At 40.7% G+C, this 15,085-nt stretch overlaps 2 protein-coding genes across 8 annotated transcripts in view; one reads left to right on the top strand and one right to left on the bottom strand.

Moving 5' to 3' along the window:
• Positions 1-4,412, bottom strand: part of rad52 (RAD52 homolog, DNA repair protein) — a 36,517-nt gene extending 32,105 nt beyond the window's left edge. For 3 of the 5 annotated variants that reach the window (XM_078220082.1, XM_078220080.1, XM_078220081.1), the window contains exon 1: positions 4,191-4,410. In XM_078220082.1, the coding sequence (XP_078076208.1) occupies positions 4,191-4,271 (81 nt within the window). In that variant the 5' untranslated portion in view covers positions 4,272-4,410. Of the gene's footprint in view, positions 1-4,190 lie in introns of all 5 variants that reach the window. The other 2 variants (XM_078220083.1, XM_078220084.1) reach the window with 2 other exon arrangements.
• A 150-nt stretch (positions 4,413-4,562) lies between these two features.
• Positions 4,563-15,085, top strand: part of erc1b (ELKS/RAB6-interacting/CAST family member 1b) — a 788,812-nt gene continuing 778,289 nt past the window's right edge. For 2 of the 3 annotated variants that reach the window (XM_078220074.1, XM_078220073.1), the window contains exon 1: positions 4,563-4,754. The gene's annotated coding sequence lies outside the window, so the exon portion shown is untranslated. Of the gene's footprint in view, positions 4,755-14,832; positions 14,994-15,085 lie in introns of all 3 variants that reach the window. The other variant, XM_078220075.1, reaches the window with a different exon arrangement.

The following is a 15,085-nucleotide window of genomic DNA, read 5'->3' as shown; positions in this document are numbered from 1 at the left end:
CTTGTAATGGAGATTTTCTCCAACGGGTCAACACTCCCCTCCGAGACACTCCCAGTCAACACATCCCTCTCCTTTGTGAATACCGACGCAAAGTATTCATTTAGGATCTCCCCTACTTCTTTGGGCTTTAAGCATAATTCCCCACTTTTGTCCCTGAGGGGTCCAATTTTTTTCCCTGACAACCCTTTTGTTCCTAACGTATGAATGAAATACCTTGGGATTCTCCTTAATTCTGTCTGCCAAGGACATTTCGTGACCCCTTTTTGCCCTTCTAATTCCTCGTTTGAGTTCTTTCCTACTTTCTTTGTATTCCTCCAGAGCTCCCTCCGTTTTTAGCTGCCTGGACCTAACATACGGCTCTTTTCTTTTTGACCAATCCCTCAATTTCCCTGGTTATCCACGGTTCTCGAATCCTACCCTTCCTATCCTTCTTTTTTACAGGCACATGCCTATCCTACAGCCCTAACAACTGTTCCTTAAAAGACCCCACATGCCAGATGTGGATTTACCCTCAAACAGCCTCTCCCAATCAACAGCTGCCAATTTCTGCCTAATCCCACTAAAGTTAGCCTTCCCCCAATCCAACACCTTACCCTTGGGACACCACTCATCCTTTTCCATCACTATCCTAAAGCTTACAGAATTGTGGTCACTATTTGCCACATGTTCCCCTACCAAAACTTTGAAGACCTGACCGGGCTCATTCCCCAGTACTAGGTCCAGTATAGCCTCCTCTCTAGTCGGACTATCTACATATTGTTCCAAAGAACCTTCCTGTACGCATTTTACAAATGCCTCCCCATTCAGACTCCCAGCCCTACGCGATTTCCAGTCTATACCAGGGAAATTGAAGTCTCCCACTACAACAAACCTATTTTTCCTTCACCTATCCATTATCTCCTGACACATCCGTTCTTCCACTTCCCTTGGGCTGTTGGGGGGGCCTGTAGTATACCCCCAACATAGTGACTGCGCCCTTCCTGTTTCTGAGCTCCACCCACAGTGACTCGTTACACGATCCCTCTGAATTGTCCTCCCTCTGCACTGCTGTAATATGCTCTCTAACTAATACTGCTACTCCCCCACCTCTTTTGGCCCCTCCTCTGTCTCGTCTAAAACACTTGTACCCCGGAATATTCAGTTGCCAGTCCTGTCCCTCTTTCAACCAAGTCTCTGTCACTGCAACCACATCCAAATTCCTCGTAAGCATTAAGGCCCTAAGTTCGTCTGTCTTACCTGCTATGCTCCTTGCATTGAAGTAGATGCACTCCAGACCTCCAGGGCCAGTGAGGTCATCCTCCCCCAGAGTGCTCTTCTTCTTTGCCAGCCTTGTCCTGGCCCCAAGCTCGTCCCCAGCCTCTACACTTGTAGACAGAATTTTTTGATCCCCACCCCCCTGCCATATTAGTTTAAACCCACCCGAACTGCACTAGCAAAACTCCCAGCCAGGATATTCGTGCCCTTCCAATTTAGTTGTGACCCGTCCTTCTTGTACAGGTGCCCTCCTCTCTTGAAAACTTCCCAGTGATCCAGGAATATGAAACCCTCCCTCCTGGACCAGTCCTTTAGCCAAGCGTTCAATTGTACTATCTCCCTATTCCGAGCCTCACTGGCCCTAGGCATTGGGAGCAGCCCAGAGATTGCCACCCTGGAGGCCCTACCTTTTAGCCTATTTCCCAACTCCCTGAATTGTTCTCATAGGATCCCCTTGCTCTTCCTATCTACATCATTTGCACCAATGTGTACAATGACATCCGTTTCTTTATCCTCCCCTTTTAATATGCCTCCTATCCGCTCGGAGACATCCAGTACCCCAGCACCAGGTAGGCAGACTACCATCCTGGAGTCCTGTTCGCATCCACAGAATCGTCTGTCCGTGCCTCTAACCGACGCGTCCCCCACCACTATTGCTCTCCTAACCCCTCTCTTTCCTTTCCAGGCCACAGAGCCTGACTGTGTGCCAGTGACCTGGTCACTGTGGCTTACCCCTGGAGAGTCATCCTCCTCCACACTATCCAAAACAATATACTTGTTTTGGAGGGGGACAACCACAGGTGACCCCACCACTAATTGCTCACTCCCCTCCCCTCTCACACCTGTCGCCGAGCCCGTCCTATTATGAGAGACAGCCACTGGAATACTCTATGGTACGTTACCCTTATGACCTTTACTCCTCCTAACTGTGACCCACGTGTCTTCCCCAAGGCCCCGGTGTAACTACTTGCCTATAGCTCATGTCTATTTGTCTCTCATTCTCCCTGACTAGACTAAGGTCATCAAGCCGCTGCTCCAGTTCCCTGACGCGGTCCTTCAGGAGCTGCAGTTCCACGCACCTGGCGCAAATGTGAACCTCCGGGCGGCTAGGTGTTTCCAGGAACTCCCACATCCCACACCGAAAGCAACAAACTGGCCTATCACTCATAGCTACCCTTTTCCTTTATAGGAATGAAAAAAAACCTACCCCGCTTCGCCCTTTCCCCCGAAGCCCTGTGAGCCAAAGCCCTTACAGCTCACACTCTGCTCCCTGCTCACTCCACTGCCCGCTCCCGATGCTGCCTGCTCAAAAGTGCGGCCTGCTTTTAAACCCTCCAAAAAACCTTCCCAGGCTTCTCCTGGACCTACTTCCGGTTTTGGGGAAAAAACCCTCCGATTTTTAACACAAATTTAACTGAAAAATATTGGCTCATCTTTGGCCTATGCTTTGGCCAGATTTTATGTGCACACATCAGGCAGTTTTTGATTTACACATGCCTTGGGGGAAATTATTTTATCTACATATACATTGTCCAGTTGTTTGTGCATGCATCCTTTAATTTGCCAACAGCTCCCATTAATTTATTTCCCAGAGTTGGTCACCATGCCCAAAAGAGGCAACTGCATAGAAACCCCTCTGCAGACCTCATATATATATATATATATATATATATATATATATATATATATATATATATATATATATATATATATATAGAGAGAGAGAGAGAGAGAGAGAATATATATATATATATTCTCTATATATATATCATATATATATATATAGAGAGAGAATATATATATATATATATATTCTCTCTCTCTATATATATATATATATGATATATATATAGAGAATATATATATATATAGAGAGAGAATATATATATATATATATATAGAGAGAGAGAAAATATATATATATATATATAGAGAGAATATATATATATATATATAGAGAATATATATATATATATATAGAGAATATATATATATATATATAGAGAATATATATATACATATATAGAGAATATATATATACATATATAGAGAATATATATATATATAGAGAGAATATATATATATATATATATAGAATATATATATATATATATATAGAGAATATATATATATATAGAGAATATATATATATATAGAGAATATATATATATATATATAGAGAATATATATATATATATATAGAGAATATATATATATATATATAGAGAATATATATATATATATATAGAGAATATATATATATATATATAGAGAATATATATATATATATAGAGAATATATATATATATAGAGAATATATATATATATATATAGAGTATATATATATATAGAGAATATATATATATATATAGAGAATATATATATATATAGAGAGAGAATATATATAGATATAGAGAGAGAATATATATAGATATATATATATATATATATATAGAGAGAGAGAATATATATATATATATATATAGAGAATATATATATATATATATATATAATATATTCTCTATATATATATATATATAATATATTCTCTATATGTCCCAATGTCCACCTGCCAGTGTCTCCAGGAATTAATGCTTAATCTCCTCAATACTACTGTGAGCATCCTAACAAAAAAAAATCAACATTAAACATAGGACTTGGCAGCAGGAAGAGGCCATTGAGGCCTTTTGAACCTCCTCTGCCATTCAATATGATCATGGTGAGCTGGCTGTAATCTCAACGCCACTTTCCTATCTGGCCCCCATTACCCTCGACTCCCTTATATTCAATGTTCCAACTTCCAATGCAATCCAGGGAAGAGAAATCCACACACTAACAATCCTTAGAGAAAAGATTTCTCCTTATCAACTCAGAACGGAAAGGCAAATGCTACAAATTAAGATCAGGGCGCCAGGTTGAACATTGATGCCACTAACCTGCCCAAAACAAACAGTCGAGGTGCGACCGCCACAGCCGCAGCGGAGACATGGTTCATCCTTGGCTTCAGACATCCTCATGCACCTAAAAGGATGAAAACCAACAGATGCTATAACTCCCGCTGGCCAAAACGGCGAACTGACCTAAACTAAATGTTAAGATACAGAGTCTGGTCGGGAAGGCGGCGAACGATGTTCGTGCTCACAGTCCCCGCGCAGCAGACGTTGGCGACGCGCTGGCCGACGGGTGGAAGGACCCTCCGCCGCAGAGGCCGACGGGTGGAAGGTGGCAGGGTTCTCTGCCGCAGAGGCTGCCGGGTGGAAGGGTTCTCTGCCGCAGAGGCTTCGGGGAATGAGGTCGCTCCCTTCTGTGCGCGGGGCAGACTGGGAAAAGAAACCAGTGGAAAAAAATCGACGTGGTGCCTGTAGGAGGGTTTGCGTCAGTGGAAGCGCCTCTGTAAAACTGGCAATTGGAAAAAGAGAGACACTCGGGGGTCCAAAATATTTAGATCAAACGCCGACTGAAACAGCTTTGTACCTGACGGGAAATTGCGTTAGCGACAGGCAAGTATGTGCCAAAGAGAAGCAGCATCGCGTTTAACTGTCACTGAGGTGGAGAGGAGCGGACAAGGTGGAGGTTTGGTGTCGGTGTCTCAGTATCGCAGCCAGCGGAGGGAGGGAGGAAGGGGGTTCAGGGCTTGGGCACGCAGTATGATGGGGGGGGGGGGTGAAATGCCAACTGTCGTCGGCGCGGAACAACCTGTATGGCATTCAGGTGGCTACATAAAAGGGGAAGTTTTACCCTTCTCAATTTAAAAAAAAAAGGAGCTATATCGTGTTATCTTTTTCTATCGAAAAGTGTCAATGTGTGCTTCACTTTCTTTGATTTATTAGGTTAATTGGTTATGCGCGGAGTGTGTTACTCTCATCATAAATCTGTCATTATCCCTCAAATAAACACATACAAGCTACAGGCAATAATGGAAATAGGACAGTGATTGTACAGCTGGCATCTTGGTTTCAGGTGATGTCAAGCCGCAAGAGTGAAGATTGAGTGATTTGTGTGGTTACAGATAGTGAGGTTACAGGTTTATTGCTTTTTTTTTGTTATTTAAACATAAATTAAACTCTTCTATGAAATAACAGCTAGTTGACCTTTTTAAAAAATGGGTAGAATTTTTAAGTTTCTGCTATTAATTTCTGTTCAGGTCATGATATCATTAGATATCTGATGTTTGTAAAATGACATTGAAATGATTACACAGCACAGTTCTGCAGTCTTATTGGATTGGATCTTATGACATGATTTAAATTTACAACTATCAATGAACAGTTTTAAGTTTTAGTGTCACAATAAGCTTACATTAATACTGCAATGAAGTTACTGTGAAAATTCCCTAGTCGCCACACACTCCGGCGCCTGCTCGAGTGCACTGAGGGAGAATTTAGCATAGCCGATGCACCTAACCAGCATGCCTTTCAGATTGTGGGATGAAACCGGAGCACCCAGGGAAACCCACACAGACAGGGGAGAACGTGCAGACTTCGCACAGACGTGACCCAAGCCAGGAGTTGAACCCGGGTCCCTGGAGCTGTGAGGCAACAGTGCTAACCACTGTGCCACCATGCCACCCCTTGATGAAATGATCTTAATTAGTTATTTAGGACTGTAATTTCCCCTTTTCTAGTTTTAAAGGAAATTAACCAGTATTGGTAAAGTTATTAATGTTGAGTTCCTTAGAAATCTTCAGTTTCATGCTCCCCTGTGTAAACCTGAAGGTCTTCAACCCACATGCTACAAAGGGAATCTAATGGGTTAACATCCTGGAATTCTTCAATTTAGTCTGAATTCATCCAATTATTTATAGGTCAACACTGAGTTGGTAAAACTCATAGGTGATTAACAAAGTTTGGCACTGGTTGCATAAGTTGTACATAATAGATTAAAAATAATTTTAACTGGAATCACTGGCCAAACATTCCATTGTTTGCTTGATTAGAATCTGCTGGGTGCTTGTTTAGAAATTGGTGAGAAAATAAATTAAAAAAAGGTATGGTTGGAGGTTTGGAACTTTATTTGTTTCTCCAGCCAAAGGCATTCACTTCTTGCTGGAGTGTAATTCTGTGGATATCCTGTTGCCTCTGATCACTTATAAAGTGATCATCATTTATCTGTGAACTTTTAACTGTGTGTTGATAGTGTTTGGTTACAGGGAATCAAACTGAGCTGAGTTTCTTGTCAGTCGTAACGTCTGTACACAGGTCAATTTCCAGCACTGCTTGCTGCATAGTAGACTGGAACAGAATCTCATTTTTCAGCTCCTAATGTAGGGGCACTGGGAGCAATGATCATGCTTTGATTACTTAGTGCAACTCAGCATGAGTATAAAACCTTTTACAATTTTGTGCAGCTCAACTATTAACCGAATTAAATTCTAAGCCATTGGAGAGTCTGATGGTTTATATCTCAGCAAATAAAGTTAGCATTACTAAAGAGAAAATAAAACATCAACTCGTATGTTCCCCTTCTCCTTGCCTCAGCCATATGTCTTCTGTGAGAACGGCTATCAAAACATCATGTGTTACACAAAAAGTCGGTATCAAAACTTTTGGAACCCAATAAAAAACAATTGTATCTCAGCAATTTACATTATCGTTACTACATTTATAAGCTTTCAAATGGACTTTGTAACTTAGACAAAAAGGTGACTGCTCTCTGGAACTATTAAGGCCTCTGCAGCAATAGTGTCCAACGCTAAGAGTTGAATAATACATGTTTAAGGCAGTTGGTTAAACACTAGGTTTGTTGATTCTTATAACATCACCCTTAATAATGTAACAACGGGGGGAATGAAACCTTGTGGAAGATTTTAAACCACTTAAGAGTGCTCCTCACACTTGAGGGTAAACAGATGCTGAACAGAAAGAAAAGTAGGAGACAAAAGTAAAATCAATATCAGTTTTGAGGAAGCTTTTGAAAGTGGGGAGAAATTTCCAGAGGACAGAAATGTGGTGTTGGAAGAGTAGAATATAATGAGTAAGCTGGCCGTATAGTTGGGGATGTATGTGTGAGATTATTTATGTAGCTGACAGAGATAACTAAAGTCATGCAACTTAAAAACCTTGGAGCAGTGGTGGGCAACCTGCAGCCCAGGGACCACATGCGGCCCATCCGGATTCTGAGTGCGGCCCATGAGACATTTGGTTGACCGTTACCCATGCGCAGGAGTGCCACATTGCACTGATTTGTATCCGTGTAGTTTTTTTTCCTACCAGTATGGCAGAAGTGATAAGCATGTAAAGCAAGGGCAAGTGAAGTGAATGCTGATCGTATGCAACATTGACTGCGCTCCCTCTGCGTCCGAGGAGTAAATATTTATTTTGTTTTTACCATTTGAAGTTGACAGTTCTATTAATATACAATGATTAAGCATGTTTGATATGAAATACTCAGTGTACTAAATGTATTTAATCTTAGCCATGATTAATGAACAAACGTGATTTCAATCTTGTGGCCCACTGAAATGAAGGAGGTTCACTCTCATGGGGCCCACTGACTAACTGAGGTTGCCCATCACTTCCTTGGGTTTGAAGGTGAAAGTGTGCACCTTCAAGTCTATTTGTTGCAGTGCAGGAGCTTAGAAAAGTTGAGGACACATGGGGACACTGTCTTTGTGAATTAGAAGATGCAGGCTATGGCATTTTAAGTGAATTTAGGCTGCAGAGCAGGAGCTGGAAAACGGGTTAAAATGAGCAGCTAATTTTTTCTCTTTTTGGATATATGGAAAGAAATGACACGTGGGGTTGCATTTTTTTTAAAAATTGCATGTTCTAAGTTGACAAGCCAGTGATCTATATAAAGATGTGTACCGAATAAATCCAGTTAGAATAGGTAATATTTTGATATTCTAAAGTCACTCTACTCTAACTTTTGGAATTTGCCAAAGCTGGTATATGCAAGTATTTTTTCTCAATTATGAAAAAAGAAAGTAATGTCAACATATAGATGTTTTATTAATCTGTACAATGTATTGGAAAGAGTATAGGTGACTTCATGAAGCATGGGGTGATTGAGTTGGTTTGTGAGGTAATTTAGTGAAGTCTCTGCACAATTTGGAATTTAGATATTGAATGGTACATGCTTTCTACATTGGTGTACGCTATATCTCTAGCAAATTAGCAGCAACTGGTGTGCTTGATTGGAGAAAAAAGCATATAGCAATATTCTTTGAAGGGAATTTAACAAAAGGAGGATTCCATTACTGAGTTATCACACCCCTTGCATTCACATTCAAGCTTTTATCTGGGCTGGCTAGTAAACATTTTGTCATTTCTGTGCATTGAGCTTGTTGTGAAATTTTCGTCCTGGTTAATACTTCACCTCACATTTCTCAACATCTACAGTTTTATATTCTTTCCACATTTGCTATCTTCGCAATAGCAACATTTATTGTTTTAAATTCTCAGCACTTTCTTTTGAGCTTTTTAAAAATGCTTTCATAGGATGTGGGTGTTGCTGCCCATCCCTAATTGCCCTTGAGAAGGTGGTGATGAGCTGCCGCCTTAAATACCTGCAGCCCATGTGATGTAGGTACACCGACAGTGCCGTTAAGGGAGCTCCAGGACTTTGTCCCAGTGACAGTGAAGGAACAGCAGTATATTTCTAAGTCAGGATGGTGGGAGGCTTGAAAGGGACTTTGTAAGTTTTAGTTTTCCCATGTGCGTGGGGGTTGGGGGGGGGGTGTGATCCGTTGTCTTTGTCCTTTTAGTTTGTATAGTTTACATGTTGGAAGGTGCTGCTGAAGAGCCTTTGTCAGTTGCTGCAGTGTATCATGTAGGATGGTACTCACTGGTGGTGGAGGGAGTCGATGTTTTAGATGGAGGGAGGATTCTGCTGTGGTAATGCCATTGAATATAAGGGTAGCTGGTTGGATCTCCTCTCGTTGGAGATTGTCATTGCCTGGCATTTGTGTGACACAAATGTTAGTTGCTATTTAGCCAGAGCCTGAATGTCAAAAATCCCCACTTCTGAGGTTGTGATGGTGGGAAGGTTATTGATGAAACAGCTGAAGATGCTGGACCTAGGTTACTGTCCTTAGGAATTCTGCAGTGGTATCTTGGAATTGAGACACTTAACCTTCAACAACTACAACCATTTTACTTTGCTGTTTATGATTGTAACCAGTGGAGAATTCTCCCCCAATTTCTGTTGACCAGTTTAGCTAGGGCTCCTTGAAGCCACACTTGGTGAAATGCTGCCATGATGTCAAGGGCAGTCACTTTCACCTCGCCTCTTGAGTTTAGCTATTTTGTCCATGATGAGACCACATGCTGAGTGGCCCTGGCAGACCCCAAACTGAGAGCTGGTGAGCAGATTATTGCTGTGTAAGTTCCTGATAGCACTGTCAACTGCCCTTGGAGAGTAGACGGATTGAATGATGATTGGTTAGGTTTGATTTGTTCGCTTCTTTGTGGACAGGATATGCCTGTGCAATTTTCCACATTGTCAGGTAGATGCCAATCATAGAAATCATAGAAACCCTACAGTACAGAAAGAGGCCGTTCGGCCCATCAAGTCTGCACCGACCACAATCCCGCCCAGGCCCTACCCCCATATCCCTACATATTTTACCTGCTAATCCCTCTAATCTACGCATCCCAGGACACTAAGGGGCAATTTTAGCATGGCCAATCAACCTGACCCGCACATTTTTGGACTGTGGGAGGAAACCGGAGCACCCGGAGGAAACCCACGCAGACACAAGGAGAATGTGCAAACTCCACACAGACAGTGACCCAAGCCGGGAATCGAACCCAGGTCCCTGGAGCTGTGAAGCAGCAGTGCTAACCACTGTACTACCGTGCCGTCCAATGTTGTAGCTATGCTGGAACAGCTTGGCTAGAGGTGCTACTGGTGGCACGTGCTGCTTGAGAGCATGTGGTCAGAGTTTAATAATCAAACCCTGGTAATGACAATAACAATTTTAAAATGAAACTGCAGAAAAACTATTATATCAAAAGCTCTTTCCTACTGTTGTGGTGGATAATTGTTTATCAGACTGGAGGGAAATGTGTTGTGGTGTTCCCCAAGGGTCGGTTTTGGGAGCTCCACTGTCTTTTGGTTATATATTAATAGCGGGAATTTCGGTATATGGGGCATATTTTGAAAAGTTGAAGATGAAATTAAACTTGTAAATGTAGTAAACATTGCGTTGGATAGTTACAATCTTCAGAAGGGCATGAACAGGCAGGTAACATGGACAGATACGTGGCAGATAAAATTGAACAGAAAAATGTAGTGATTCATTTTTGTAGGAAGAATGGGGAGAGGCAACCTCAGCTAACGGATTCAGGGACACACAAGCCTGGGGGATATATATATATAACTCTTTGAAGGTGGCAGGGCAAATTGAAAGAGCTTTTATAAAAACATAGTGGATTCTTGGCAAAAGAGGTATTTGAATCAAAACACAAAGAAGTTATGTTGAATCTTGAGAAAACACTGGTAGCCAATTCTGAGCACCGCAGTTCAGGGAGGTTGCCCCTCTGATGTTCAGAAAAGATTCATTAGAATGGCCACTTGGGCTTAAAGACCGTTACATGGAGAGATCAGAGAAACTGCAATGGTTCTCCTCAGAGTAGAGAAGATTGAAGGAAGAGTTGATAGAGGTAATCAAAATCTTGAAGTACTTTGATTAAATTAAGTGAGGAGAAACTGTTTTTAGTTGTTTTAGGGTTGGTAACTAGAGGATAATGAGGTAAGGTAATTGGCAAAAAGGAAAGATGTGGCAATGGGAAAGAAATTGCAGTGAGTTATTTGGAATGTACTTTCTGAAAGGGTGATGGAAGCAAATTCAATAGTTATGGGGAAAGAAAATCGGAGTGGAACTAATTGCGTAGGTCCTTCAAAGAGCTGGCACAGACAATGGGCTGCATGACTTCCTTCTGTACTTTATAACTCTGATTGTATATCATGGACCTTCAGGGGGGCACATTTGAGGCTTAAAATAAATCTGTGTTCCTCAATTTGAAAATATCATTGTATTCTGATAAAGAATTTATTGATAATGCGTTTTTTTTAAAAAAATGAATGCCCAATCTAAACTTCCAAACTCATAAACAAGTGTAATTAGAACTGCATTTCCTGGATTTACAGGCTGGATTACCAGGACAATGTATGGTCCTGGCATTGTATTTGGGGACCCTTGGGGCAACACAGTGGCACAGTGTTTAGCACTGCTGCCTCAATGCCAGGGACCCAGGTTCGATTCCCAGCTCGAGTCACTGTCGGTGCACAGTTTGCATGTTCTCCCTGTGGGTTTCCTCTGGGTACTCCGGTTTCCTCCCACAGTCCGAAAGACACGCTGATTAGGTGCATTGGTCATGCTAAATTCTCCCTCAATGTGCCCGAACAGGCGCTGGAGTGTGGCGACTCGGGGATTTTCACAGTAACTTCATTGCAGTGTTAATGTAAGCCTACTTGTGACTAATAAATGAACTTTAACCTAGTGTATTACTGTTGGGCAATTTTGGTAAACTGAACTTGGCACCTACACTGCTACCTGAATGGGTTTGTCTATCTGTCTGCAAGACAGACACCGCATTATGGCACATCACGATCAAGAGGAAAAATGACAGGTGAACCATTTGTGGAGTGGCACTGGCAGTGACTTAGGGTTATCATGATGCAATCTGTCAATGTTTGTTTGGACCATCTCCCAAGCCTAAGAAAGATAAGTTGATCATGGTAAAGTCTTCCAAATTGACAACAAACGTTTCCACATAAATTGTGCAGTGATACATGAAGGTGATCTGCTCTGACAACAATAGGTGCCTTCTGTGTGTGTCCTCTCAGCAGTAGAAACTGATGAGAGAAGGGTTTAATAAACTGCATTAACTTATTAAACATGCTATTGCTCCTTTGTCCTCCTCACCTGACTATTATTTTGGCCTAATGTTGAAAGACCTGCCTGGTGATATCTGTAATTTTGGGAGATAGATGATCATTATGGATGAATATTCTCGATGACTCTGGATTAGCCAAGCTTTTATCGAATTGTAGAATTTTCTAGCACAAAAAGCCATTTGGTTGATTGTGATTATCAGCACTGAATTATTCACATAGTCCCTTTTACCATATCTTTTTACGCTCTTTTTGCCTTTCACAAATACCTTTAAAACTACCATGTGTCTGCTCTCATTGTTGTTGCAGCTCAGAATTTCATGCCCCTTTGTTTTAAAATAAAAATTGCCCTGAACCTTCCATTCATAATGTTTTCTAGTTGCTGACTCAGCTACCGGTGGGAATGGTGTTTCCATTTTTTTACATCAAAACTGTTCATAATTTTGAATACCTCTAGCTGTTCTCTCAACCCTGATCGAATGGAGAGATCGGCAATTTCTTTAGTCTTTCCTCACAACTAAAATCTCTTATTCCTGCTGGCATCTTCATGAATCTAGACACAAAATATTCTAACTGTAGTATGAGCAAGCTTTGCTCTGTGCTCTGTTTGCCCAAGTACTCTTTTACTTAAAACAGCTACTCAGCAACATAACTGAGTGGCAAATTGATCACTTGCAAAAAAAATTCCATTGCCATTGCTTGGGTGTATTCCTTGATTAAAATGTCCTCCCACCATTAGAGATGCCAGAATGATTGCCAAATTTACCAAATGTGTATTGTTGAAGGTTTGAGAATGGGAGTGAGTTTGAATCTGTTTAGGACATCCCAGGTTTGCCATGTCACTATGGTTAAAGATTATGCAGGGAGGTGCATGTTTATGATATCCAGCTTATATGATGAGGGGGATGCACTGTTACATCATATGTGATTATATTCTCACATAGTCAAATAGCACAAATTAACTATAATGTGATATCTGCTTCCAGAAGTACCTTGGGCTTCTAAACCCCCATGAAAATTTCTACAGCTGACTCTAGATTTGTAACAAGTATGTAATTCCATGAACAAAAAAAAACTCATCACACAAAGATTCATAGTTTATGCACTTCCCATATTTATTGAATGTTCTCAAAGTTATTTGTTTGTTATGATCTTGTGGGAGACCATTAATTTGCAAATATATTTGAACTCCCAGTTATTAACTGAAACATATTACATCACAAGATTTCATGTTTTGAATAAATTTTACCATGCAAGTGTTAAACAAACCAAACTCAACTGTAACATTACATTTCCTAAGTGTTCCCCTAATATGATCCTCCAACTCTCCTTAAGCACCTTACTATGGATGTCCCAGCTCTAGAATGGGTTTTGCTGCACTCTTGCTTAGTGACTATCTTAGAAATACCCTTGATTTCTTAAAGTCCTGTGCTCGCTCCCTCTCTCTCTCTCGCACACTGGTTCTGAGCTTACTAACAGTTTTGGTGATTAAAAACACACAGATACTCAAAACAAAAGGTACCTCCCATAGCAACATGGCAAACCTGGAATGTCTCAAACAGAGATTCAAGCTCATTCCCATTCTCAATTCTTCCCTTGTTCTGGGAAACGATATGCATAATTTAAACACCTTATGAAGACAATTCTAGACATTTTGTCTCCATCAAGACCTGGAGGCCATCAATTATTTAATGTTTCCCACTTGTAACCCTTACCTTAATACAGGCCACCCTTCCCACGACAATTACTTCAGGTCTGTTTACCAACTTTCCAAACCAGGTTCTTCCATTATCTTGCATTCCAAAACTTCAATCCCCGCTAAAATTTCTACTGCTATAAAAATATGAATCATGAAATTAGACATTTTTGCAACATGTCCTTAGAATTTCTTTTAACCTGAATTTTGAGCCATGATGAAGAGGAGCTTGCTCTGGTGACAGATCAGGTCATTTCCGAGAAATTGTACAATTCAGATCATTCTTTCAGCTGGGTTTGAATCATTCTGGGAAACGAACTGAAATCCTCTTCAAATTTTCAGAAAAAAATCAATTTATTCTAATCAAAAATGAATAAAAGAAAAATTGCATTTACATAACTCTCTTCAAGCAACTGGATGTCTCAAAACACTTTATGGCCAATTAAGTACGTTAGAAGAGTTGCCACTGTTGTGATGTAGAAAACGCAGCAGCCAATTTGGACACAGCAAGCCCCAACAAACATCAATGTTTTGATGCTCAGATCTGCTTTTGAGATGTTCACTGGGATAAATATTGGCCAAGACATTAGGGATAACTCCCCTGCTGCTCTTTAAAACATTGCCATGGGAGCTTTTCCATTCATTCAGGCAGGCAGATGGGGCCCCTGTATAATGTCTCAGCTGAAAGACAGCACCTCTGACAGTAAAGTGCTCCCCTCAGTACTGCACTGGAGTATCAGCCTTGATTTTTGTGCTGAAGCTCTGGAATGTGGTTTAAACTTGGAACCTTGTGATTCAAAGGTGAGGGAGCTTCCAACTGAATCATGGCTGACACTCAAAAACAATATCGCTGTGTGTTCTAAAAGAAAACACGGGTATTGTCTGAGGTAAATATTGAATAGTTTATAAATTAAAATGAGCCATTGTTAATATTTTTAATGTGAAATTTGCTGAAAATTAAGATTTGAAAATTCAATCTCATTTTGTTTTGATGCCTTTTGGAAAAGCAAGGAAACTGATGTGATCTTTTCTACTTTAATCAGTAGGTTTCTCTGAATTCATGTACTAGGACATTCTGTAACTGCACGTGCCCGCAGTGCCCAGATGTTGGCAACTCCCTCCAATTCTTGTGTGGGAAAAATATATAATTGAAGTCCTGGTTTTTGAGACAAGCTGTAGTCTTGAAACAAGAACTTCATTGGAGGTAATGAAAACACAAGCCAATTCAGATCGTATATTTAATTGCTGTTATCTAATGTCAATTTTCCAATACTTTCTTAAACTTTATTTTGGACA

The sequence above is a fragment of the Mustelus asterias genome, chromosome 9 (assembly GCF_964213995.1).
Source record: "Mustelus asterias chromosome 9, sMusAst1.hap1.1, whole genome shotgun sequence".
NCBI lineage: Eukaryota > Metazoa > Chordata > Chondrichthyes > Carcharhiniformes > Triakidae > Mustelus > Mustelus asterias.
Note: the sequence above shows the minus strand (reverse complement) of the source record. Positions and strands in the feature narration are given on the sequence as shown.